Here is a 24,489-nt window from a genome sequence, read left to right on the forward strand (position 1 = left end):
CCAAATGCTGGAATTAAAGGCATGAGCCACCACGCCCGGCTAAAGGACTTAGTTCTTAAGATTACTTCAGTGATGCATATTAGAGCACAGAGGTTAGGCTTGGTGAGGAATGGTAAAGCCACACCTGTTTCAGGAAATTCCTACATTTCTTACTGTGTTACCTACCTATCTTGGAGGCACTCAGTTTGTATTTGCATGTAGATCTTATAGCTCTGTTTGGAAACCTTTCTGCCTGTCTGTCCATCTTGGGTTTTAAATTTTCTATTCTATTTTACTCTAACTCTATTTTGTTTGCTTGAGATGAGGTTTCTCTGTGTGGCCCTGGCTGTCCTGAAACTTGATCTGTGGACCAGGCTGTCCTCAATTTAACTCAGAGACCTTTCTGAGCCCTGGGATGCCACCACACCAGGCTTTTTGTTTGTCGTTTGAGACAGTGTGTTATAATTTCTGACCCTTCTGCATCACCTCCCGCTGGTGGGATTCAAGTGTGTTCCATCTTGCTTATCTCTTGGTGTTTGTAGATTAGTTCATTTCCTGTATGGTTTGCCTGTCAGCTATATCTCCCTAGAATAGGAACATTGCTTCCCCACTCCTGTAACTTTCAGTGTTTAGTATAAATATATAGCGCAGTAGCAGGAATGGTTTGAGTGTTTTGGGTTGGAGGGAAGAGAACATTCTGACTAGATATGCCGGACAAGCTATGTATTTCCCAGGTGGATTTCTGGCCTCTACTCTCATCACTAAAACCCTCGGAACAATCCAGTCTGTGGGTGCATCTCACTGCCTGACATTGTTGCTTATAAGGTGATTCAACAATGAGACAGAATGACCTTGAATTCCTTATGGTTTTAAGACTATGGTATTTAAATGACTTGCTTTGAAGCAGAGAAAGTGCAGCTCCCTTCAATAGTCAAATGGTGATGACTGAACTCCGTGCTTGTGGAATTTAAGCTTAATTCTTATGTCCAAGTTAACTTTCCCTCAGAGATTAAAACTGTCTTCTAGTTCCTTGGGTTTTTCTATTAATATAATATCTTGTCTGTTTTGTTTCATACGTCTAAGGGATACATCGCCTTAAACAGAGTTTGCCAAAAAGGAAGGCTGGATTCATGGCTAAGTCATATGACCCGATAGCTCCCATAGCTGAGGAAATCAGTCAAGAAGCTTGTCTCCTGTGCTTTGATGAATTTCAGGTAAAGCGGAGATTTCTTTCGTTCTTTTTTTTCTTAGTTTTTAAAATTACTTTAAAGTGTGTGCGTGTGTGCGCGCGTGTGCATGCGTGCACACGTGCATGTGTGCACGCGAGCATGTGAATACACACAAGTGCATACACGCACATATATGGGGATGTGTATTTGCGTGTGAGTGTTCACCAAGGCCAGAGGCATTGTGTCCCCTGGAATTGTTACAGGTGGTTCTGAGCTGCCTGATTTGGGTCTGGGGAACGGAACTCGGCAGGTCCTCTTGCGGAACACTAAGTGTTCTGAGCTGCTAAACCATCTCTCTAGCCCTAAGTGGAGACTTTACATAGGTATAGAATGGCATACTGAGCGAAGTACAATCTGTTCCTGGTCTTTTCATTATTCTATGAATTGACTTCACAGATTTCTCTGTTGCTACCTTCAATTTTACTGACTTGTTTAAAGTCTCACAAGCCGTGACCTACCCAGGATAGATTGGCCCCTGCTTCTGTGTGGCCACTGGGAAAAGAAAGATTTTATGTAGTTGTGCTTTAAGATCTATTTCATTATTCATTCATCTGTAAGTATGTGTCTGTATGTATGCTTATGGCTTGTCCTGTTGGCCGGAAGGGGGCGTCAGATGCCTTGGAGCTGGAGTTACAGGTGGTTGTGGTGCTGGGAACTGAACGTGAGTCCTGTTGGCCGGAAGGGGGTGTCAGATGCCCTGGAGCTGGAGTTACAGGTGGTTGTGGTGCTGGGAACTGAACGTGAGTCCTGTTGGCCAGAAGGGGGCGTCAGATGCCTTGGAGCTGGAGTTACAGGTGGTTGTGGTCTGGGAACTGAACGTGAGTCCTGTTGGCCAGAAGGGGGTGTCAGATGCCCTGGAGCTGGAGTTAGAGGTGGTTGTGGTGCTGGGAACTGAACGTGAATCTTGTTGGCCAGAAGGGGGTGTCAGATGCCTTGGAGCTGGAGTTAGAGGTGGTTGTGGTGCTGGGAACTGAACGTGAGTCCTGTTGGCCAGAAGGGGGTGTCAGATGCCCTGGAGCTGGAGTTAGAGGTGGTTGTGGTGCTGGGAACTGAACATGAGTCCTCTGCAAGAGCTTTAGCCACTCAGCCATCCCACTAGCTTTTTTAAAGTGGTAACTGGAAGCGGGAAGAGGAGGAGGAGGAGGGGGAAGAGGAGGAGAAGGGGGAGGATGAGGAGGAGGAGAAGGGGGAGGAGGAGGAGGACGAGGAGGAGAGTATATGGCATGCAAAGCCTGAAATAGTAATTTATTTTAAGAGAAGTTTGCCAACTTGTAAGTTACAGCAAATGGCATGTGTTTCTCTCCTCCTTCTCCTCCTCCTCTTCTTCCTTTTCCTCCTCCTCCTCTTCCTCTTTTTTGAGACAGGGTTTCTCTGTGTAGCCTTGGCTGTCCTGGACTTACTTTGTAGACCAGGCTGGCCTTGAACTCACAGCAATCCACCTTCCTCTGCCTCCCAAGTGCTGGGATTAAACGTGTGTGCCACCACGCCAAGCTGTGTTTCCCTTCTTCTATACCAGACATTTACATTTGTAAAATAGTGTTTGAGTTTTAAAGGCAAACAATTGATAGATCTCATATTAAGCTCAGGGGTACAGTTTGTGATAAAGCATGGTGGTTTGAATGAGAACTGTTCTCATTGACTTCTACGTTCGAATATAGTGGTGGAACGGTTTGGGAAGGATGAGGAGGTGTGGTCTTGTTGGAGGAAGTATGTCACTAGGTGTGAACTTTGAGGTTTCAAAAGCCCAGGCCACACCCAGTTAGCTCTCTGTGCCTCCTGCTTGCAGATCAAGATGTAAGTTCTCAGCTACTCCTCCAGCACCAAGCCTGCCTGCTGTCATGCCAGGTGGTTATGGACCCTATCCCTCTGCAACCATGAGCCCAAAGCCAGTGTTGGAGAAGCAATCTGTTGTTATAAATTTTAAAAAAGTCCTAGTCGTTCACTATTACTAGTAAAGACTGAGAGCCAGATATTGGGGTGAAAACCTGCTAGCTCAGAGAGGCAGAGAAAGCACCCAGCTGACCTACTCAGCTATCATCTCAGAGGAAGTATCCCAAAAAACTTACTAGCTCAGCTGATAGCTCAGGAGGAAAAGCCAAAAAAAACTAAAAGCCAAAAAGCTTGCTTTCTCAAAGCTCAAAAAGCCTCCTCTTATTATCCATGCTGTCCTAAATACCCTTCAACTAAAAGTCCCTCCTACTCTTTAATCCCTGATAGGTGGTTTCTTGTTCTACTTCTTAACCCAGGGTTAACTTTATTAAATCCTGTGTACAGAAAGCTCTTGGCTTAAGGGTGTGTGTTAGGGCTGAGCCACACCACCATCACCTGTTTACAGTAAACAGAAAATTGTTAGTTAAAGGTGTGTGTTAGGGCTGAGCCACACCACCATCACCGTTTACAATGAGCAGAAAGTTCTTGGATTAATGGTGTGTGTTAGAACTCAACCACACCAAACAAGAAACAAGGTTTTACAATTCACCGTCTTGGGGTTCACAATGGCATCAAATATCCTGCCACAGGGATCTTTCCTCTTGTTTTCTTCAGCCATATTAAGACAGCTTGGCACTCACTCTTATATTCTAGAACCTCAAAGGTGTTCTGAGGCAAGGCTTCTCCAGAAGAGCAAGTACTCCTTGCCTCTCTAAAGAGCTGCCTTAAGCACACTAATGGAGAAAGAGAGGGCCTCACTGGAGATGGCACCCAGTCAACAGTTAACGTAGCTTCTAAGAATGTCAGTCTGTGATGATTCGTGTGTCGTTAAGGCTCCCATAGCTGTGATAAAATGTCATCGCCAAGGGGTTTATGTAGATTGGAGTTACAGGGATAATCGTTCATGATGACATCTTGCAGGTGGCAGGTGGCTGACAGCTACAGCAACAGCTGTGGCCTCACAAACAGGAAACAGAGAGCTAACTCAAAGTGGCCCAGGTCTATTGAAACCTCAAAGCCTGCCTCCAGCAAGGTCATTCCTTCTAATCATCCCCCAACAGCCACCAACTGGGGACCTTGTCAGTGTTCACATGCCTGAGACTTAAGGGGAATATTTCATTCATGCTACCATAACCAGGAAGGGCCATATCTCCTCACTTGCCATTAGTATCCTCATAATTAACATAGTTTTAAATATGTTAGTCTGTGTAGTTAATTTTTAAATTTAATTTCTTCAAGTTTATTTATTTTGGTTTATGTGTATGAATGTATTGCCTGCATGAATGTAAATACATCAGATATATGCAGTACCTGTGGAGACCAGAAGAAGGCATTGACTCCTCTAAAATCTGAGTTATGGATGGTTTTGAGCCTCCTTCTGGGTACTGGGAACTAAACTCAGGTCCTCTGCAAGAGCACCAAGTACTCCTAACTGCTGAGCTGCCATCTTTCCAGCCCCTTTTATTTTCACTTTAACATTATTTTTTTTAAAATCAAGGATATGTTGATATTTAATCTTTGAAAAATGATCCATGCTTTAAAAATTTTTTATGTCTCTGTTTATCTCAGTAATATAATTGTCATTTTTTCCTACTATGAGACGAGGATCTAGAGGTATCACAATGTCCAAGAATTGTCTCCCCTTTGCTCTGTTGGGATGGCTCTGCAGTTAAAGATCCCTGATGCTCAGGCCTGGTGACCCAAGCTCAATACCTGGAACCACAAAAAGGTGAAAGGAGAGAACCAATTCCATGGAGTTTTTTAAAATGATCTCCACACCCATGCCACCATTTCACATACACCCACATGCACACATTAACAAGAGTTCATGACATTTTACAAAAAGAGTAGTTGGGCTGGTGAGGTGGCTCAGTGGGTGAAGGCACCTGCCACCAGCGTTGTGACTTGAATCTGGCTCCCAGCATCCATGTGGTTGTCCTCTGATATCCACATCTATAATTGGACCTGAACATGCATCCACACATAAGTAAGAAATAAAGTAATATGTAAGTAAATAAATTGATTAATAAGTAATTAAATAAATGTAATTTTAAAAAGAACTGTTACATTTAGCTTTAAAAATAAGTTAAAACATTCAGAGAGGCAATTGTCATGTTTGCATGGCATGAGAGCTTTTGAAAAACAATACTAAGAAAAGTTAAGGAACTACTATGCTTTGAATATGCGAAGCATTTGGTCCTGAAAAGGCTCTATAACAAGCGGGGCTGGTATTATACCTGTTAGACATAGTGGGCACAGTGTCTGGGACCCACGATACCTCTGGGAACTCTTGAAGGTGTTTTAACTTGGCTTCTTTCTTTCTTTCTTTCTTTCTTCTTCTTCTTCTTCTTCTTCTTTCTTCTTCTTCTTCTTCTTCTTCTTCTTCTTCTTCTTCTTCTTCTTCTTCTTCTTCTTCTTCTTCTCTTCTCCTCCTCCTCCTCCTCCTCCTCCTCCTCCTCCTCCTTTAATTCTTCTTCTTTTGTTGTTGTTTTTAATTTGGGAGACTTTTTTGTTTTGTTTTTTTAGGCATAGTTCCTCTGTTTAGACTTGGCTTTCCTCAATATGTTTTGTAGATCAGGGTGGCCTGGAACTCACAGAGATCCGCCTACTTCTGCCTTCCTGAATGCTGGGAGTTAAGGTGTGTGCCACCAACGGCTTAACTTGGCTTCTTTTAAAATTCAAAGAATGATGTAAATATGTAGCAATAAACAAGTTGTGTATATATTTACATCCATGTTATATTTGTTTTCATTTCATTTTTGTTTATGTGTATATGTGTGTACAGATGGCCACGGAGGCCAGAGGGCACCAGATCCTCTGAATCTAGCTAGAGTCATAGGCAGCTATAAGCAGGCTAGCATGAGCAATGACAAGCCTGGGTCATCTGCAAAAATATTGACCACTCCTAACCACGAGGCCGTCTTCTCAGCCCCTTAATTCTCTTCTTTCTTTCCTTCTTTTTCTTTTAGTTGTATGAGTAGTTTGCCTGCCTGTGTATCTGTGCACTGTGTGTGTGTACATTGCACATAGAGGCCAGAAGAGGGCATCATATCATCAGGAACTGAAGCTACAGACAGTGTGAGCTGTTCCTTCGGTGCTGGGAATCAAAACTGGGTCCTCTGGAAGAGCAGCCAGTACTCTTAACCACTGAGCCAGCTCTCCATGCATTTATTTTCATATCAACACAGTTATAGATTTTTGTTGTTTTTGATTAAGGAAGGATCCAATGAAGGTATATACTTTTGGGTTCCCCCACTATCATAATGTTCCATGAAATCCTAACAGCAACTTGGTTGTACTTTCCATTAAGTTCCTAATGGGAGGAAGGAATCAAGAATAAATGTCTACATCACTGTTTAAATAAGCTGGGTCTTAAGAGAAACACAGGCAACAAAGAGGATATTTCTTGTTACATATTGAGTGTCTTAGTTACTTCTCTATTGCTGTGAAGAGACACCAAGACAAAGGCAACTTATAGGAGAAAGAGTTTATTGGGGGCTTGACAGGGTTAATCCATGATCGTCATGGTGGGGAGCATGGAGGCAGACAGGCATGATGTTGGAGCAGTCGACGAGAGCTTACATGTTAAGATAACAACCATGAGGTAGAGAGGGAGAGTCAACTGGGAATGCCATGGGCTTTTTAGATCTCAAAGCCCACCCCTTGTGTTATATCTCCACCTACAAGGTCACACCTCTTAATCCTTCCCAAACAGTTCCATCAGCTGGGGACCAAACATCCAAACATATGAGCCTATGGGGGCCATTCTCATTCAAACACGACCACTGAGTGAGAGAAGCTCTTAAAAGAATCTTACCTGCCAACACTAATAATGGAGATCTGTGCCATCACCTGCCTCATCCAAACTTGGTTTGATAGTCATCCCGGATGCTACAAACTTGTCAGCAACTTTGGATCTATGCTTCTTATAGGTTTGATCTAACTGGGGAGACACTTATATAGGGGACCCTGTTGGACCAGCGACCTCTTTGTCTCTATGTTCAGGCACTACTTACTTAGGTACTGTATTTCCAAATGAATGTTGTGGAAAGATGAATCATTCTTTCTATACTAAATAATACAGTGAATTATTTCAGCAACAGTTTTTTTTAACCAGCTAGTTTACCAGTGACTGACACAGGGAGACTATGACTTATTATTAAGCTATATGCACTATGCTGGGCAGATTCTGAACTACTCTAATCCTAGTACCTTTAAAACCCACATAAAAGCCAATCACTTGACAATCTGATGACTCCAGGGGCGGCTTCTGCTCCATCAGCTTGTCCTTAAGCACGTGTGCTCGCTGCCATCTTGTCTTAAGGCAACCTTTCTCTCTCTCTCTCTCTCTCTCTCTCTCTCTCTCTCTCTCTCTCTCTCTATTCCTCCCCTTCTGCTACTATGCTGCTTTCTCTCCCTCTCCTCCTTTCCCTTCTTCTCTCAAACCTGAAAACTCTGCCTCTCTCTCTTCTACCCAATCATAGGATGTCTTATTTAGCCAATCAGGGACAACTGGGGAACATTCCTTATCGTCATGTGGTTACAGGAGATAGTTCAACAGTTATAACAGTGCCCAAGGCAGGGGGGGGGGGGGGAACCAGATCTCAAGGCACTGAAGTTAGCATTTGAAAACACAGTTGGACCTTCCTCCAAAACAAATACATTTTTATTCCTTTATATATATATATATATAAAACTTGGAACTTTTGATGGTTGAGGTCTTGCCTCAAGGCATCTTTCCCATTGTTCCAGCCAGGGTTTGAGCTTTCTCTTTAATGATGCTCTCTCTTAAATAGTTGCAGTTTTTACACATTTTGTTCCCAACCTTCTTTATGTATTTATTTGGAGACAGGGTCTCACTATGTAGCACTAGCTGGCTTGGGACTCTCTATATAGACCAGGCTGGCCTCAGTCTCACAGAGATCACGTGCTTGCCTCCTGAGTTCTGGGGTTGAGGGCTGAATCACCATAGCTGGCCCTTTACTTATTTAATATTTTATTTATTGTGTTTTATTTGTATAGATGTAAGCCTGTGAGTACGCCTGTGCACTATATGCATGCTTGGCGCCCTTGTAGGCAGGTGAAGGTGTCAGATCCCTGGGAACTGGAGTTAAAGATTGTGAGCTGCCGTGTGGGTGCTGGGAATCAAACCCAGGTCCACTGGAAGCACACACTGTACTCTACTACTGAGCTGTCTTCCCCAGCCTTCGATTATTATTATTATTATTATTATTATTATTATTATTATTATTATTATTATTATTATTATTTTGTAAAGATTTCTTTTTATTTTAACTGTATGAGTATTTGCCTGCATGCATTTAAGTCCATTGCGTGTGGGCCTGGTGCTTGCAGAGGGCACCAGCTCTCCTGGAACTGTTGCGTATGGATGGTTGTGACTTGCTATGTGGGGAGTAGGAACCAATCTTGGGTCCTCTGCAACAGCAGACAGTGCTCTTAGCTGCTGAGCCCTCTCTCCAGGCCTGCAGAGGCAGGTGGATCGCTGTGAGTTCGAGGCCAGTCTGGTCTACAAAGTGAGTCCGGACAGCCAAGGCTACACAGAGAAACCTTGTCTTGAATTAAAAAAAAAACAAAAAAACAAAACCAACCAAACAAACAAACCTTGTCACAGCTTTAAATTCACTCACACTCTTTTCTTTGCCTAACCAAACTTTTTTTTTTTTTTTAACATCTGCCTGCTCTGTTTTTTGGCTCTGATTTCCCACTATAATAAACCTGACATCAATCAATAACCATGCTTCAGTTGAATGCTATCCTATGTTGAATTTTCTCCAACAAATTAAAAGTCCATTGCTTTTGAATTCAGGCTCACTTAAACATTTCAGGACATGAGCAGATCATAACACATTTGTTGCCAGAGTAGAACACAAATGGCCTCTAGCCCGTTCCCAACAGAGTCCCTTTTGTCTGAAAGCTCGTGAACAGTCTTTACCATCCATACTTTGGCATTCTGGCCTTCCAAACTCCCACCAGAATGCTCCACTGAGCTTTGCTTACAGAGCTCCCTGATTAAGCACTTCGCTCCTTGTGTGTAATAATAGCACCTCTCAAGCGAAACCAGCTTCCCAGAACCCGAAGACTAAAACTTCAGCCCACGTTTTCTCCTGTCAACATCCTGAATTATCTGATCGTTTTTAAATTAATAGATGGAAATGATAGCGTATTACTTAATTTATATTATTTTATGGGTTAATGTAGATTTTTCTCATTTGTTTACTTTTACTGGTTAAATTAGCCTTTTAAGAACTGTTTGAGGTGTTACCTATCTCTTTGTTGGGATGTTAGATTCCACCTGTTATGTATACCCTTCTTCCCTTCCTCTCTCCCTCCCTCCCTCCCTCCTTCCCTTCTTCTCTCCCTCCCTCCCTCCCTTCCTTCTTTCCGTCCTTCCTCCCTTCCTTCTTTCTTTCCTTCCTCCCTCCCTCCCTCTCTCCCATCCTCCCTCCCTCTCTCTCTTCCTTCCTTCAGTGCTGGAGATTGTCTTAGGGCCTCTCGCACAGCAGACAAGTCATCCACACACTGCATCTCAGCTGCTCATACATGCTCTGTAATGGCGGCTGCTCTTTCCTGGGCTTTTGCTCGGCACCTCTGTGTTTTTGTCGCTTGTTTTTCTTTTTGTTTTCTCTGTGACAAGGCCTTTCTGTGCAGCCCTGGCTGTTCTGGAACTTGCTTTGTAAACCAGACTGGCCTCAAACTCACAGAGATCTCCTGAGTGTTAGAATTAAACTATGTTTCATCCTATCTGGCCCCTATGTTCTAACAAAAGGTTTGTTTTAATTTGTAATTGTCTGCACTCGTGAACTGAGTGTAGTTGTCCGTGAACTCCAGAAGTCATGGATCTCCTGGAGCTGGAATTATAGGCAGCCATGTGCTACCTCCCATGGGTTCTGGGAACTGAGCTCGGGTCCTCTGGAAAAATAACTGGTCTTAACTGCTAACCCTAATGCCTATGTTCTTAAACACACACTGTGAAATCTAACCTTCCATTTACAGTCAAGATCTACCACAATGCATTACTAACAGGAAAGCAAGGCGCGTATACACGATCTGTAGATAACAGCTCTAGTTAACATTGCTTGAGAGCTTAACATACATTGTACTAAAGTTTTACAACTATGTATTGTTGCTGCTTTTATTATATTGATGAGGGAATGGAGATCAGAGAGCTTGTATAACTTAACTGTGGTCACAGAGATAATGCAGCTTAAACCCCGCAGTCTGCCTTGGAACAGCCATGTTATGTATTTTCCTTAGTATACAAAGTCTTGTGCTATGTGCTTAACTGTTTAGTATATGGGGGTTTGGTTGATTTTGGTTGTTGTTGTTTTGGTTTTCAGGACATGGTTTCTCTGTGTAGCCTTGGCTGTCCTGGAGCTCACTTTGTAGACCAGGCTGTCCTTGAACTCACAGAGATCTACCTGCCTCCCAAGTGCTGAGATTAAAGGCATGAGCCATGAGGCCTAGCTCCATGGGTGTTTTAATAACAGACCCTGAAAGTCATCCTTTAGCCTAGGATAATACTTGCTGGATTTACTAGAAAAGATTTTTTTAGGTGCTTTATTCTTAGAGATGGTAGGTGGGCAACTGCCATGTCACTTGTAAAATTGAGTCATGTCATTAGTCTTGCTCTTTTCACTATTTATTATTGGCCTTTGGGGTGGTGATGAATACAGTGCTTATTTCATAGGACGGCTCGTGGAATTATTGCTGCATAAAAGCAAGGTCGTACACTTTCTATCTGTGCTCTTGAATTTAAGGAGATTTTAAGGTTCTGTTTTGGCAATGTTTAGCTCACATTTTGCAGAGCGCATTCTCTCTTCATCTTTATCAAATGTGGCATCTCAGATACACTTCTTAGCTTGGTTGAGGGATGCATCTGGACAGACCTTTTTTCTTTTTCTTTTTTCCCCTTTACCTGTGTTTTAGTGGCTGAAATAAAAGAATACCCCATTCTTAAGGTTTTCTTTCAAATCTTTATTATATCTTCTTTGAATATTTATGTTACCTGCCAAACCACTTACGATTCTGAAAACATCAGAATTCTGAGAGAAGACATGTCTAACTAATATAGTATTACAAAAGCGTTTTGATGAGAAGATGTAAAATGCCCCTCCATAATCTATGAATATCCTTCAACAGATACAGATAAAATTTTTTATAAAGCAGTGCTATTAAAAACTGCTAATAAAAAGTAGGCGCTTGTTTTTGTGCTAATACTAATTACTGATAATGCATGCTTATATTGCCACTCATTCCATGGTACTGTACCAATCAGTGGGTGACTGAGACTCAAGCACTTATACATGTAAATGAATTACTCCCCCGCCCCCCCCTTTTTTTTTTTACTTAAGTGAGTCATGCTGGAAGGCAACTCTAGGTCATAAAGATCTCTTCTCTTTAATGCTAATGAAATGTCTCCGCTCTCTACTCGCAGACTACCCTTATTGGTAATCTGTAGCCTTGTCTTTTGTTCAGGGTGGTAATGAAATGCTGGGTGCCGAACACCCCAGCTCTCCAAGAATGTGGGGCCAATTGTCTTCTGTTCACTTATACTGTAAAATTACTGTTCCCCAGGAAAGCCGGACAAGCATGGGGCCAGGATCAAAGGGTGCACGCTGGCATCCAGCTGCACCGAGCGAGAGTGACTCCTGCTTTATTAATTAGTCATAGCTTCTCCAAGCTAATTTTCTCAGCCAGCACAAAAACATTCCATAATGTAAAAACAGTCTAGTGGAAGTCGACCACAAGCCTTGACTGTCTGTTCCATGCATTTCTGGTTTAAGCTTTTGCGCTGTGTTACCAGCTGAAAATTCCGCTCTCAACCTCGGGGCACACAAGCTATTTTTCTTTTCTTTCTTTCTTTCTCTCTTTTTTTTCTCTAAAAAACATTTTCGATATCGTCAAAGGACTGTCTTTATTTTTTAGTATTGAATAGCATTGCATTGATTTTCATTTTAAAGTAAATGTGCGGACAGGCTAGGCCTGGCTTTTACATCGAATTTAAAAACGCAGTTGTTGCTGAATTTTGCAAGCCCGTTCTGTTCCCTCATCAGAAATGCCACGGGTGTTTAAGCGTTTGAAAAGGACCTTCTCTATGAACGTTTTTTGGGGAAGCAAAATTTGTCCGTGATCCCGAGCTTCCAGCGGAGAGCCACACCAGCAGTTCTGCCCTTTCCTCTTTGGTGCATGCTTCAAGGTCCAGGAGTCATTTTATAGAAGGCCTTTCCAGTAGTTTCTTTTAGTTACTGTTTTTAAGTCATTGCTGAGACAAAGAGATCCCTCTCTCCCCAGCGCCGCCCATCGTGGCTGTGTTTTGTTCAGGTGGGTAGGAAATCCTTCACTGTCTCTGGACGATCCCAGCCGTGGAGAGCGAGGCAGTTTTAGACCTGTGCAACTCAGCTTTGACCGGCTGCGTTATGATGGGTCAGTTGGTAACTTGCTGTTTCTTCATCAAATGGGAAGATTTCCATGAGTTTCTGTGTCCTGTGAGAGAGGGAAATTAAAAATGTGATGCTAGCAAGTACAGGTAAGGCGAATGTTACTACTGACTGTTTGGAATTTGCTAGTCTAGAAAGTCCCAGCACTTTCCTACAGGGCATGTTGGTGCCCTGCAGCTGCGGTGGTCAGTGGGCGTTACCAGACCGCGGCCTGTGGAGTTTCCCCGCTTGATTGCTGATTTCCTTGCGAACTGTAAAAACCTCTTTAAAAAGTTGCCATTAAGCAGACTTTTTTTGATTATGAATTTTGAACAAGAAATAATTTTGGAAGAGATGAGTAGCTGGGCTTCTGTCACCTAATGTACTTTTGCCTGCTCTGTGCCTTTTATTATCTGCCGATGCATTTTTGGTTTTGTCAGAGGTTGTTTTAAAGCACTGTATTAACCGTCCTTGTAAGAGATGGGTTTATTTTTGCCTTTTTTTTTTTTTTCTCTTTTTTTTCTAAAGCAGGAATATTTGTGTTGGGAAGGTTAGCAGAGGCTGGTGTGCTGGAAGTGACTGTGGTGCCTTTGGATTATTCATGGACAGTAATAGAAGGCACTTAAAAAGAACAATGAAATTGCTTATTTCTGTGATGGACCATCTGTTGAATTGTTTTGTGCAACAATTGCACAATAGTATCTATGTCACATCATTCTATTTTCAACAGCCGCTGATTATGTCTCATTGGCTACTTGTCCTTATTTCTAAAGTCCCATGACCATTAAAAGTCACCTTTCCAGGGACCTTTGCCAGAAAGGTATTAGGAACTGCAAATAGCCTGTGTATTTTAATGGTGTTATTCTTATTCGCCCACCGTGTGTGTGTGTGTGTGTGTGTGTGTGTGTGTGTGTGTGTGTGTGTATGTATGTGTAGGGGGGAGGCAGTATAAGGAGAGTTGGTCATGTTCTAATTAATTGGACTTCCTAAATGTTTAGGACAGTTTCCTGTGCTTTCCACGTGTAGTGGATAAAGAAGTTAGCATAGAGCCATTTGATAATTTGGGTAGAAATGATTGACTTGCAGCAAAGGAAGTGTGAGTTTAAAAGACCGTTGGACGGCCTCTCCTGCTTTTAATTATCTACTCATTTCTTCGTGATGATAATTAGAATTTTCCTCTTGGAATTCACTTCCATCTTAATAAAAAAAAAAAAAAAAAGAGCCATTAGCAAATTTGTTAGAGCAGAAGTGAAATTAAAATAAAACAAATGTGTTGTTGTCCACAGGTCACTGACATTGCCGACGCAATGATTCTGAAACAGCTTTTTGAAAATCTGTTCAAAAACGGGGTCGTCGTTGTGGCAACATCCAACAGACCACCGGAAGGTAACACCCGGGCCGTGCTCTCCCGGCCCAATTAGAAGGAGACTTAAGAAGTTTGCAAAAACCCACATTTCTGTAGTCATTTTCTCATGTTTATAAATCTGATGGCTTTACCTAACCTTGGTTTCATAACAGGCTTGATTTGAAAAATCAGTTTGAATTTGCATTTAAGGAATATTTCTAGCTGGGAGTGGTAGCACACGCCTGTAATCCCAGTACTCAGGAGGCAGAGGCAGGCAGATCACTGTGAGTTCGAGGCCAGCCTGGTCTACGAAGTGAGTCTAGGACAGCCAGCCAAGATAACCCAGAGAAACCCTCTCAAAAAAACAAAAAAACCAAAAAAAAAAAAATCTGTTTTTTAGCAAGCAGAGTGCAGTTGGTCTCTATGATGGATGTAGGTCACCCAACACTAGACACATGATGTGTACATAAAAAATGCGGTCTTTGTAGCTGCTTTTTATGCCATAAAAGAAAGTTCAGTGAAATGAAAAACTCTTAATTAAATTTTAGAAAAAGATGAATCTCACTTTCATGAGTAGATTTTTTTTTTCTACTTCATTTAATTTATCATTTCTAAAAAGGCACTTGTGGCTTATTAGGAAAGTATTTAAGAATTAAAATACAAGTAGCAGTTAGACAAAAGTAACACATTTAAAATCTTGGTTTTTTTTTGTTTTTTTTTTTGTGCACCATGTGATCAGTTAAAGGTGAGGAATTCAAAATAATGTTTCCAGGGGCTGTGAGGTCCTTGCTCAGCATGGAGCCTCGGCTCGGCTCCCTGGCTGCACTCTTACCCTCTTACCCTCACGGCATTTCCTTTTACATTTCTTTCTCTTTTTTTTTCACATCAAACTTATGCCCCTCAATATTTGACTTATTTATTTGTGGTTTTTGACTCATTGTCTACCCAGGATGACTCGGCTTTCTGTGGGCACTGATGGGAGTCTTTTATCTCAGTCCATGGGTGTGGGTGTGTTCCATGCACTTTCAGAGTGACTGGTACACAGATAGATCTCAGAAAGAGGCCACAGAATGGATGTGGAATTCACGCATTTCCGCAGGGATCTCGGCCTGCAGTGGGCAGGAGCTTGTAGGGCTGACTTTTTGAGACTGGGAGTAAGGACTGAGAAGGCCACTGCAGCATCCTTAGAGGAGGTGGGGGCTGCGATCAGAAATGGTCAGATGCCCTTTCTGTTATAGGCAGAGCCAGCAGGTCTTACTGATGCACTGGGTTTTAGAGAATGGAAAAACAGAGACAAAGCCAGCAGACTAGCACTAAACTATGTCCCCGTCCTTCAAGAGCTTTATAAAAAATGGAAATTACTGGCTGGGCATGGTAGTGCAGACCTTTAATCCTAGCACTCAAAAGGCAAAGGCAAGTGGGTCTCTGCAAGTTCAAGGCCAGCCTAGTCTACATACTAAGTTCCAGGGTAGCCAAGGCAACCTATCGAGACCTTGTCAAAAAAAAAAAAAAAAAAAAAAAAAAAGAAAGAAAAAGAAAAGTAAAGGAAGGGGGAGGTGTTGAGGGCTGTGGTTGTTTGAATGAAAATGGCCCCATAGGCTTATATATATTTGGATATTTGATTCCCAGTTGGTGGAACTGTTGGGGAGGGTTGAGAGGTGTGGCCTTGATGGAGGAGGTGTGCCACTGGAGATGGGCTCTGAGGTTTTAAAAGCCCACACCACGCCCAGAGTCTCTCTTTCTCCACCTGCTGCCTATGTGTCAGGATGTAAATAAAACTCTCGGCCACTGCTCCAGCATCATGCCTTCCTGCAGGTCGCCACACGTCATGCCATGATGATCATGGACTAAACCTCTGAAATTGTTATCAAGCCCCCAGTTGGATGCTTTCTTTTATAAGAGCTGCCTTGGTCATGGTGCCTCTTCACAGCAATAGGACACTAAGACAAAGGAAATAAAGGAAAGCACATGATGTGGACCTGTGGCCTCACACATGTATGTGCTTTGGTGTATATGCACCCCCCACCTGTGCATATGCCAGTAATGCCACACATACATACAAATACTAGATCATTCCACTCAGTGAAAATGATGTTGGCCTCTACTGTAGCTGACCTAGCAATGCCACCAGATTGTCTTTGCATAAGGACAATGCTATGCTCATAAGTAACAAGGTGCTAGAATAATCTAGAAAGGTCTAGCAAGGATTACTGAAAGAAAAGCAGTGCTTGGCGGTGTAGACTGTTTGGAGTGGCAAAGCAAAGCAGGCAGTTACAAGGAGAGGCCAAGGGACATTTTGGAGCTCAGATTTTGTAGGTGTGAACAGGGTCTGTCAGATAGCATGCTGAAAGTGAGCTGGGGCTACCCCTTGGAGAAGACCCAAAGTGAATTCAGGGTGCAGAGTTGTCGGAGCTGGACACTAGTCAACTGACAGCCTTTTCTCCACAAGCGCTGGAACATCCCCTATTGGCAGAGCAGGCAAAAGTCACCGCAGTAGGACGGATAATATATATGGCTAGCCTGGAACTCACTACATAGCTCAGGTTGGCTTTTTTGCTTTGCTTTTTGGGACAGGGTTTCTTTGTGTAGCCCTGGCTGTCCTGAAACTCACTCTGTAGATCAGGTTGGTCGCAAACTCATAGATCCACCGACCTCTGCCTCCTACGTGCTAGGATTAAAGGCGTGTGCCACCACCACCTGGGTAATCTTTTTATTTTTAATAACATCTTTTAATTCCCTGAGTGCTATATCTTCCATTATTCATAATGACCCTGTTCTGACTTAGCTTTAAGTACACTGGGATTAAAGGTGTGCGCTGCCACTGCCACTGCCACTGCCGCCACCGCCACTGCCACTGCCACCACCATGCCACCGCCACTGCCACCACCATGCCACTGCCACCACCGCCACCACCATTACCACTGCCACCATCGCCACCACCACCACCACGACCACCACCACTTTGGTGCCAGATTGGCTTTTAACTTGTGGTCTCCCTGCCTCTGCTTTCTGAATGCTGGAATGAAATAGCTTACTATTCTAATGCAAAGGCATGGTGGTATGCACATGTAATTCTATCACCTAGGAGGCCAAGTGCAAGTTAAAGGGCAGCCTGGGCTATGGAGTAAGTTCTAGGTCAGCCTGATTTATCTATCTCAACAAAACAAGAACAAAACACTCCTAAACCCACCAAATCAAACATCTTAACACATAGAATATAACACATATGTGACTGTGGGTATGCTTATTCATATGTGTGAGCTCATTCGTGTGTGTGTGTGTGTGTGTGTGTGTGTGTGCGTGCGTGTGTGTGTGTGTGTGTGTGTGTGTGTGTGTATGTGTGTGTGCGTGCATAACTTTCTTGGTGAAGAAAAAGACAGAATGTTGATATTAGGAAGAGAGAAGATGACAGATTAAGGAGTGGGCCCATGGTCTCGTGGGCTGGGGTGGGAGATTTCCATAGCAAGGGGACAACAAGAGAGCGTTTCTTGGTGCATGGACTGCTCTGTATCTTGATTATAGCAGTGATTATATGTGCTCAAGCACACGAAACTGTACTCCAGCCAGAAAAGTTAACTTTATTCTCTGAAAATGAAGAAAAACTGATCTGGCTTGCTTCTCCTTGATGGCGGAGAACGGTCGTGGTCTAACGGCCCCAGTTAAAGGCTGTTCTCTTTTCCAACCAGGAGAACACGCAGCTTTCCTGAAGGTTATAGCTTTTATCCAGGGCCCCAGTTAGTGAACGCTGTCCTTGAAAAGACAGAAGTAACCACTGTGTAGAGTAGCCCATGTCTGCATTCCAGCGCTAGGATGGCAGAGGCAGGAGGATGGCCCATGAGTCTGAGGCTATCCTAGCCTACGTAACAGGTTCTAGGCCAGCCAGGGTTACATAGGAGACCTTTTCCTTTCCCACCCCCTAGTTAGCAGATTCTCAGATGGCTGTGCTACCTGGGGGAAGAAGGTTCTTGGCAGAGAGTTGGGTAAAGCTAAGTAACCAGAAAGAGCATATTGGAGGAGCTCAGGAGACAGCCTGCATGACCAGAAAGTGACAGGTTTTGGGTGAAGCTGGAGGTTGGAGCTGTATTTTTATAAAGCAACAATAAGGATTTTGAATTTTATTTTAAGAGATAACATAAGCCACTGAAGCTTGCCTCAAGCAGGACCGACCAGATCGCAGTCAGGAAGATTGCAGTTTGAAGAAGGGGTTTCTGGGTGGAGTGTACAAATGTGGGGGACCCCGGAAGAATATTAGGAAGCAGCCATAGAACGCTAAGCAAGAAGTGACTGTGCATTCGTACCAGACAGCGGCTCTCACGCGGGGACTGTTTGGCTGGAAGGATATTTAGCAATGTCTGGCTGTTCTACCCAAGTGCAGGGTGCACTGGCAGGCAGCAGGGTTGAGGCTGGGACTGCTGCCAGAGACATTGTTAGTGCAAAGAGCTATTCTTCATACAAGGGACCACGTGGCCACACATGTCAGGAGTGCGCAGAATAAGAAACCTGGTATAGCGTGATGGCAGCGGATCTGCAGAGAACGGCTGGAAAGGAAACCCACAATTTAAAATTTCACATACCCAATTCTCATGTTTTATGTTCCTGAAATGAAGTTGTTCTGTTTTCATAATACTCCAAATTTTTCTTGTTTCGTGATATTCCAGTAAGGGGAAAAAAAAAAAATAGTAGAATTAATTGGATGATGACTGAACGAGGGAGTAGGTCAGTAGATCAAATCAGTTAAAAGTTCAGAATTAACGAAATGATTAAACTTGAGAACTCTATGTGAAAAACAGGAGGACAGTGTTAAAGGGAAATGGATTGTGTCAGTTTAATGGCTGTTTTTCATTGTCAGTATAAGTTGGGACACTGAAAAGAAAGCTGTCCCCAAGATTGAGCCCAGAGCTCTAAAGAAGATGTGAAAATTTCTGTTTTTGACTTTTTAGAAACTTAAAACTATTTTTTACTACTACTACTATTACTATTCCTACTACTGTCGTACGTGTATGGTACGGTATTATTTTATGTATATGGTGTGCGTGCACCACACACATGCCTAGTGCTGTTGGAGGCCAGGGGAGGATGGTAGAGGCCCTGGAGCAATAGTTCTAGATGGTTGTGAGCCACCATGTGGGTGCTGGGAACCGAACTCACATCCTCTGTAAGAGCAGCCAGTACTCTTAACTGCCGAGTCCTCTTTCCAGCCTCCAGACTTCTTTCAACACAAACATTTTTAACTTGTCTGTGTGTGTCTGTGTGAGCACACACGCACACAAGAGTGCCATGCCATGGTGCACATGTGGAGGTGTATGAACCACTGGTAGGAACTGAGTCTCTTTTCCTACCATGCGGCTCCCAGGAACTGAACTCAGATCATCAGGTTTGGAGGAAACCCAAACCTGCCTTACCCACGGATTCATCTTGTTGGCTCAAATGTCTGTTTTCTGTGTGCTTTTTGGTATAATGAAAATGAATTAGGTAGCATTAAGATATCTTGGCTAGAGTAGTTTGAAGAATCCCATTTTCTTAGATCATTGAAACTATGGACCGTTTCTACTCTGTGAGCGTATCAAGACCTACAACTATAGCTTTTTTTATTTTTTAGATTTATTTATTTATTATTATGTATACAGTGTTCTATTTTGCATGTACACCTACAGGCCAGAAGAGGGCATCAGATTACATTACAGATGGTTGTAAGCCACCATGTAGTTGCTGGGAATTGAACTCAGGACCTAGGGAAGAACAGGTGGTGCTCTTAACCACTGAGCCATCTCTCCAGCCCACCTTTTTTTATTTTTAAGAGTTAATTTTTTGAGAATTTCATACAGTTTATTTTGATCATATTTACCTCAACTCTTCTTCCTAGAGCCGCCTTCTTCCTTCTCACCAGCCCCAACTTTGTATCCTCTTCTTTAATAATCAGTTGACTCTAATTTGTGCTGCCCATATATTCCCAGGTGTAGGGCCTTTCATTGGAATGTGGTTGACCTATCAGGGGCCACACCCTTCAAGAAAACCAACTCTCTCAACCCTAGAAGCCATCACCTGTCTGTAGCTCCTGAGTTAGGTGTAGGGGCTTTGGATTCCATGTTGGAGTGTTGACTGGCTTGACCTTGCACTTGACCTTGAACAGGCTTTGTGCAGGCATCCACAGCTGCCATGATGTCTGAATGCAGCAATCTTGTCAGGCCCACAAGACGAGGTTTTCTTCCAGTAGTCCCTGACTCTGGCTCTGACAGTCTTCCCACTCTTTTTCTGTTATAGCTTTGAGCAGGAGATGGGATTCATGGCCTACTCATGGCTCAACACTCCAGGAAACCTTTTCTCTTCAGTTAGAGCACCAGCTTTAACTATGTAACATGAAACTAAATTATAGACGAGAAGAGAAAAAAATAAGTTAGTGTGGGGTTAGGAGAACCATGCCAAACCTTGTATCTTATCTGAATTCCAGAATGATGAACAAATACTATCTGAATTGCAGAGCTGCACTGAGCCTACAAATGGCACGTCTTATTCAAGTCTACATGAACAGAAAACACCATAGCATTAGGACAATAAAGATACTGCAACATCCAGTATGGTGACTAAAGACAAAAGAGCAACAGTTTTTAAAAATAGTTGAGTGGCCAGAGCAAAGAAAAGCATACTTCAGGAACTTGGTTTTGTGTTTTTTGAAAATGAGCAGCCGGGGACGGTAGTCCAAGCCTGTAATCCCAGCAGCCAGGAATGGTTGTCCAAGCCTGTAATTCCAGCTGCTGGGAATGGTGGTCCAAGCCTGTAATCCCAGCAGCTGGGCACGGTGGTCCAAGTCTGTAATCTAAGCAGCCGGGCATGGTGGTCCAAGCCTGTAATCTAAGCAGTCGGGCATGGTGGTCCAAGCCTGTAAGCCCAGCAGCCAGGCATGGTGATCCATGTCTGTAAACCCAGCATCCAGACACGGTGGTCCAAACCTGTAAGCCCAGCAGCTGGGCACAGTGGTCCATGTCTGTAATCCCAGCAGCCGGGCATGGTGGTCCAAACCTGTAAGCCCAGCAGCTGGGCACGGTGGTCCATGTCTATAATCCCAGCAGCTGGGCATGGTGGTCCAAGCCTGTAAGCCCAGCAGCCGGGCATGGTGATCCATGTCTGTAAGCCCAGCAGCCAGGCACAGTGGTCCAAGCCTGACCCCTGCTGAGGGGGAGTTGTAGACACTCAGTGGCAATGTCGCCGTTTGGTGTGGCTTCATATTTGAGATCTTCCTGCCTGCACATTCCAGTTGCTGGGTTACAGATCTGAGCGACTCTGTCCAACTTTCTCTTAGAATTTAAAATATGCCTTTTACTGTCTAAATTACTAGAAAAGAAAAGAAAAAGAATTAAAGAATGCTTCTCAGGACAAAAATCTATAGAATAGCCCAAATGCACGAGTAAAAACTGTGCAACAAGGCTAGGGGAGTCAGTGACAGGAAATGCCATGGGTGGCATTTCTCTGCTGAACCCCTTCTGAGCTAAGCAAGCTCCTAGCTCAGTGGCCTTCTTGCAGATAACAGTAAAAGGCTCCTAGCACAATGCTCAGCACTGATGTGTTGATGGTCCTGGGGAGTGAAAAACAGATTCCAGAGGGAGACAGAACTTAGAGGCCCGGTGTGGGCTTTGGCATTGGCATCTGGGATTGTTCGAGAACCCACAGATTTTATGGTCTGAAGAATCAGATCACAGAGTTTGAGGTGACAGAGAACCAGACCGACATAGCTCCAGGTTCAGTGTGCAAATCCTACCCGTTCCTGAGACCTTCAAACCACGCACGGCAGCATAGCGTCTGGTCTCCATCATCAACTTGACTGGCTTAGAAGCACCTACAGATTAGAACAGCGCTCTTCTGAGTTTGCCTATAAAGTATTTCCAGAGATAATCAACGAGGGGAAAGATCTTCCTGAGTTTGGGCAGCAGCATTGCATAGCTGGGGGCTCAGCTGACATCAAAGGGGAGAGGGGCACTCCTGGAGCTTGGCTGCCTCGAGGGGAGCTCATTGGGTCTGCCACACCCTCCTTGCCCTGATGGGCTGAATTTTCTAAAATATGAGCCCCAATACATTTTCCCTCCCTCAAGTTGTTTTTCTTGTGCATTTTGTTAAAGTGATGAGACATTTAATGCAGGAAATTGGTATTAAGAATGGGGTCGTTGCTGGGAGCTTGCCTGGTGATGTTTCCCAGGAGCCTTTGGAACTGGCTTTTGTAAGGAATTGGAAAAGGTCAATGATGTAGATCACAGAAGTCCTAGAATACTACAAGAACAACAGTGACTGGGGTTTGTGCTGGTTTGAATGAAAATGGCCCCAAATGCTCATATATTTGAGTGCTTAGTCACCAGGGAGTGGAACTGTTTGAGAAGATTAGAAGGATTGGGAGGTGTGGCCTTGGAGGAGGTGTGACACTGGGGGTGGCCTTGAGGTTTCAAGAGTCCAGGCCAGTCAGTCTCTCCCTCTGTCTGTCTGTCTGTCTGTCTGTCTGCCTGCCTGCCTGCTTGCCCCCCTCCCTCTCTCTCCCTGCTGCCTGAGGATCAGGTTATAAACACTCAGCTACTGCTCCAGCACCATGCCTGTCTGCTTCCCGCCATGATGATCATGGACTGACTCTCTGAAACTGTAAGCCAGCCCCCAGTCAGACGCTTTATTTTGTAAGAGTTGCCTTGGTCATGGTGTCTCTTCACAGCAGGACAGCAGTGGCTAAGACAGAGCGAGGGCTCAGAAGTTGAGAATGCTGATAATTTTGTGGATGCTGAAGCCTCTTGGGGGGTTTCAGGCAGGACCAAGTTTTGAATGGGAGTAGGGGGCATGTCACACTGTGACAAAGCACTTGTGGACATTTTGTGGAGGTGGAGCTACTTTCTTTAAAAAAAAAAAAAGTGATGAACTGGGTGCGCTGGTGCACATCTCTAATCCCAGCTCTCAGGGAGGAGGAGGCAGAGGCAGGCAGATCTCTGTGAGTTCGAGGCCAGCCTGGTCTACAAAGTGAAACCAGGACAGCCAAGGCTATGCAGAGAAACCCTGTCTTGGAAAAAAAACAAAACAAAACAAAGAAAAAATACCCCCCCCCCCAAAAAAGTAATTTATCATTGGGCATAGTAGTACACACTTTTAATCCCAGCACTTGGGAGGTAGAGGCAGGTGAATCTTTGAGTTTGAGGCCAGCTTGGTCTACATAGTGAAAAAAAAAAACCCCAAAGTGATTTATTATTATTATTATTATTATTATTATTATTATTATTATTATTATTATTATTATTAATCTTATTTTAAAGTTTAAAATATTTGTACTCTGTGCGTAAGTACGTCCATGTGAGTGTGGGCACCTCGAGGCGAGAGGCATTGCATCTCCCTGGAGCTGGGGTACCAGGCATCTGTGAACTGCCGACATGAGTTCTGGGACTCCAACTCAGGTCCCTTGTGAGAGTGGTGTGTGCTGTTACACACCGCCACCTCCACAGCCTCTAGCAGAGCTAGTTTTGAAGCAGGACAGCATTCAGACTGTGCTATTGTTATTTCCAGCTGCTTTTAGCATAGTTTATAGAGAGACTTGTGGCCAAACAGCAGAACCGCCAGGTTTGAAATTTTTTCAGTTTCCCCATGGGGGAAAAAAAGGTGTCTATAAAGTTAAGGACCAAGAGATTAAAGCCATTAAGAACAAACCAAGTACTTTGCATCAGGATAACGGGAAAGGCCCCTCAGGAGCTGGCCAGAACCCACCTGAAAGACTGAAGAAGTGAGGACAACTTTCCTTGGAGAGCTTTGAAACAGGACATGCCTGTAACCCAAGCATTTAGGAGGTGGACACAGGAGGACTCAAAGCTTGAGGATAGCCTGGGCTACATGGTAAATCTGTCATAAGCCCACAGGTCACAGCATGGTTAAAGAAGCTCATTACTTTTTTAGCATTATTACAATGCTTGGCTCTAATTTTGCCAATTACTGGCAAGCTGTCTGCCAAATGTTGAATGTTAGTTTCTTTATAAACCGCAAAATGGACATAAATAATTTCCTTTTTAGGGTTATTGTGCTTATGTGGAATACTTAGCAAGTATGTGGCGTCACGTACCAACTATTAAGTTTTCGTTTCTGCGGCTTTTGCTGTCAGTGCTCGCGTGCGGTATGCACAGTAAGAGTGGCTGTGCGCTGACTTGATTATCTCCTCCTCTGTCTCTCTCTGCCCTTGTCCCTTCTCTGTCTCCCATTAGGGTCTCACTCCACATCCCAGACTAGCAGTGGACTCCCCTCCCTCCTGCCGTCACCGCCACCTCCCAAGAGCTGGATGACAAGCACATGCCACCTGCCCAGTTGTGTGGCTACAGTTTTCAATCAAAGGGAAAACTTAATCTACTGTATTATTTGCAAATTTAACAAAATACTGTTTGCACTTCAGTTTTTAATGAAACCAAACACTGTGCTGTGGACATTGGGAAAAAGTATTCCAGCTTGCTGTATTGACCTGACATGGTACAGAAATGTACCGCATTGTTGATTGGTCTGTAAATGTTCATTTTCCCCCACTTGTGCAGAAGAAACACAATGCTTTAAATATGTAAAGTCTCACCCACGC

General features: G+C 43.7%; 1 protein-coding gene across 1 annotated transcript in view; it reads left to right on the top strand.

The window, feature by feature from the left end:
• The window catches only part of Afg1l (AFG1 like ATPase), a 160,620-nt gene that overhangs the window by 48,875 nt on the left and 87,256 nt on the right, over positions 1-24,489 (top strand). The window contains exons 5-6 of the mRNA XM_051164152.1: positions 1,063-1,193; positions 13,861-13,960. Coding sequence (XP_051020109.1) covers positions 1,063-1,193; positions 13,861-13,960 — 231 coding nt within the window. The remainder of the gene's footprint in view (positions 1-1,062; positions 1,194-13,860; positions 13,961-24,489) is intronic.

The sequence above is a fragment of the Acomys russatus genome, chromosome 21 (genome assembly GCF_903995435.1).
Source record: "Acomys russatus chromosome 21, mAcoRus1.1, whole genome shotgun sequence".
Lineage (NCBI taxonomy): Eukaryota > Metazoa > Chordata > Mammalia > Rodentia > Muridae > Acomys > Acomys russatus.